Source organism: Crocuta crocuta, unplaced genomic scaffold, assembly GCF_008692635.1.
Source record: "Crocuta crocuta isolate KB4526 unplaced genomic scaffold, BGI_CrCroc_1.0 scaffold1042, whole genome shotgun sequence".
In the NCBI taxonomy this organism is placed as follows: domain Eukaryota; kingdom Metazoa; phylum Chordata; class Mammalia; order Carnivora; family Hyaenidae; genus Crocuta; species Crocuta crocuta.
The window spans coordinates 44,568-47,422 of NW_027527557.1; the positions used below are offsets into that span (position 1 = coordinate 44,568).

The 2,855-nt window shown below is 48.0% G+C and overlaps 1 protein-coding gene across 1 annotated transcript in view; it reads right to left on the minus strand.

Moving 5' to 3' along the window:
• Positions 1-62, minus strand: part of GABRQ (gamma-aminobutyric acid type A receptor subunit theta) — an 18,010-nt gene extending 17,948 nt beyond the window's left edge. The window contains exon 1 of the mRNA XM_077769527.1: positions 7-62. Coding sequence (XP_077625653.1) covers positions 7-62 — 56 coding nt within the window. The remainder of the gene's footprint in view (positions 1-6) is intronic.
• Positions 63-2,855: the final 2,793 nt, after the last annotated feature.

Below are 2,855 nucleotides of genomic sequence, written 5' to 3' on the forward strand. Positions count from 1 at the left end.
CTGAGCCAGGTCCTGATGAGTAGCAGGAGCACGGCGACTCGCAGCATCCCTCTGATACCCATGACCACGCAGCTCCGGGCTGGAAGGCGCGAGAGACGGCAGTTCGCAGCTGGGGTAAGGGACGGGGTGGAGGCAATGCGGGGCAAGAGGGAGCTGGGGGTCGCTAGGAGTCTGTAAGGAGACAGTAGCGAGTGTGTGGGAAGCAAGGAGCGCCGGGGTTGAGCGGGAGCCCAGAGCCCAGGAGGAGCTGCCCCCAGAAGCTCTGCTCGACGCAGCAGTCCTAGGGCGCACCCTGCAGCTGCGAAGTGCGCTCCGTCTGCGACCGCTCCTGGGCGACTGGACTCGGAGCCTGGATCCCGGCTGGCTCCGCCCACTCCGACGGCAAAACTGACCGAACCAATCCAGTGGGAGCCTGGAGCCGCACAAAAAGGCGCGCGCTGATGCCTCCGCCCGCAGCCTGCGCGCCACCAGCCTCCCTCCCCTTCAGGCCTCTGCAGTCGTCCCCCAGCCTGCTTCAGACACAGACAGGGGCGGGGCCAGGCCGGGAGAGGAGGACGGGATCTGGCTGCTGGGGGCGGGACGCAGATCCTTGGCTTTGGGCTCCCAGTGGGACCTGCTCTTCCTATCTGCAAAAATGCAAAGTGTACGTTCCTCTTGGAAGAGCGTGTGCTCAAGAGTTTGTTTTTTTGTGGTGACTGGAGTGAGGTGATTTGAATGCCCTGGCCGAATCTGCATTCTGAAAGAGCTGGACACGTTGGGATATCAGAAAATATCTGCTGCTCATTCCCAAACCCTTGACCTGCAAGTAATCCCACGTACTTTGCTTCTTAGTGGAGTGGAAGAGGATCACCAGGGGGTTTTATGGCAGAGCTCTGTCCACGCAGGACTGGAAACTGGATTCTATCAGGCTGGAAATTGCATTCCAAGAGCCCAAGACTTTCTTAAAGACTAGTTTCTCAGAGCGCTCTTGGTCCCGAGTTCAGGTATCTGGGACAAAGCTTACGGAACAGGAAGGGTTCTCCAACCTGGATCACTCTGAGATGTGACTCTGTCCCATAGTCAGGGCATACAGAGTTGGACTGAGGGTCCAGAGCTGACACCTTGGAAGGGGAAAGAAGGCAAAAGTCAGTATTTTAGATATTCAAGGGAGTTAGCCTTTGAAGAGCAGTCCACTTCAATGCTTTTGCATTTTGGCCCCACCACATGGAAAAGCCTGGGATTTTGACTAGAGGGCTCTTATTCTTCCTACTACCTCAAACACTGTCCTATGAAACAAAAGGATGTCAGAGGATAAGGAAATTCCTCCACTTAATCCCCCTTTGTCTTTCCTATCTTCGATGCACGACAAAACAAGTTCAGAAAAACATCCCTCAAACCCATGTTCCAGATGAGTAATCAACAAATAGACCTCAGTCACATTCACAAACACTGAACTTTCTAGGACATGCCACTGAGAAGGGTTGCAGTGAAAATTAAATTCAAGGTCACTCTTGGTTAGCTAGAACATTAACACAGAAATGCAGCCCTCTTCCACTTTCCCCTAGTATTCGGTGAAGTGAGTTGGAATTGCTTGTGCCTAGCAAAGCTTTAGTTGCCTGGTTGGCTGAGTGTTTCACATAGCTAAGGGTAATTTAACCCTTTATCCCTGCTTTCTTAACCATTTTAGAATCAAACTTTTAAATAATGTTTATCATTGTTCCCTGCCTTCTTTTAAGAGCAGAGCACCCTCACACTTTCTCCCCTTTTCCTTGTCGTTGCAGCAAATGCTCTCCTTTCCACATGGGTGCATAAGTAAAAAAGGATGGTGGGATCCATATGTCACTATCAGATACAGAAGTTGGTCAATTGAACCCACTTCTGTTGCTATTAGTTATGCCCCCATCATCCCTAGTCACCCACACATCCTTCTAGGGACAATCCTTGCTTGATAAAAGTGGAAGGGCCATTCCAGATCATTTTGTTCAACCCTCTGGATTGTAATACAGGACTGAGGCCCAGAAAAGGAAAAGGGGTGCCCTGAGGTCACATAACAGTAAACCCCAAACTAGAATCCCGGTTTCCAGGTTTGCTTATTTCCCGGTACGTTGTTTTGTTTTTGTTTTTGTTTTTTGATGTGATTCAACTTTGACTAGATGTTCAGGCAATCACCAGCAGATGGGAGTAGATTTATTTAAATGCAGGATGTTCCCAGCACTCTGGAATCAAATTCCATAGGCAATCAGTCCCTCATTTTTCATGGAGCACAAGGCTAAAGCTTAAATTTTTTTTTTTAATAGTTTATTGTCAAATTAGTTTCCACATAACACTCAGTGCTCATCCCCACAAGTGTCCTCCTCCATTTCTAGTTGCCCTTGTGACTGTGAAGATTGGGAAAAAAGTTGACAATGATGATGAATTCACTTGCAGACCTTACATCCCAGAAGGCTTCCCCCACTTCTGCTCTCCGTAGAGGGTAATTGGTTTAAATTCCTAACTCACAAGGCAAAAACCCCCAAAAGCAATAGGAAATACAAAAATGCCACTATAATTTGTACTTGTTGAGCTTTGTTTCGTTAATTTATTACAATATCCATAAATATACAGATTGAACAGACTTAAACCTGAATATGGGCTCATGGTGTAGGGGAAAGAGCACTGACCTGGAAGTTAGGTCATCTGTGTTGTTCTGGACCCAGGTCTGACACACAACAGTGAATGTTCCAGCTTGACTGGACTGGTGGGTACGTTTGGAGTAAGACAAAAGATAAGAGAGGTAAAAGACAAGAGATTAGGCAGAACCTACCATAGTTAACACCACACACTCAGTGTACAGTAAATGAAGCAAGAAAGAGAGATTTGGACCCAATTTTATAAAC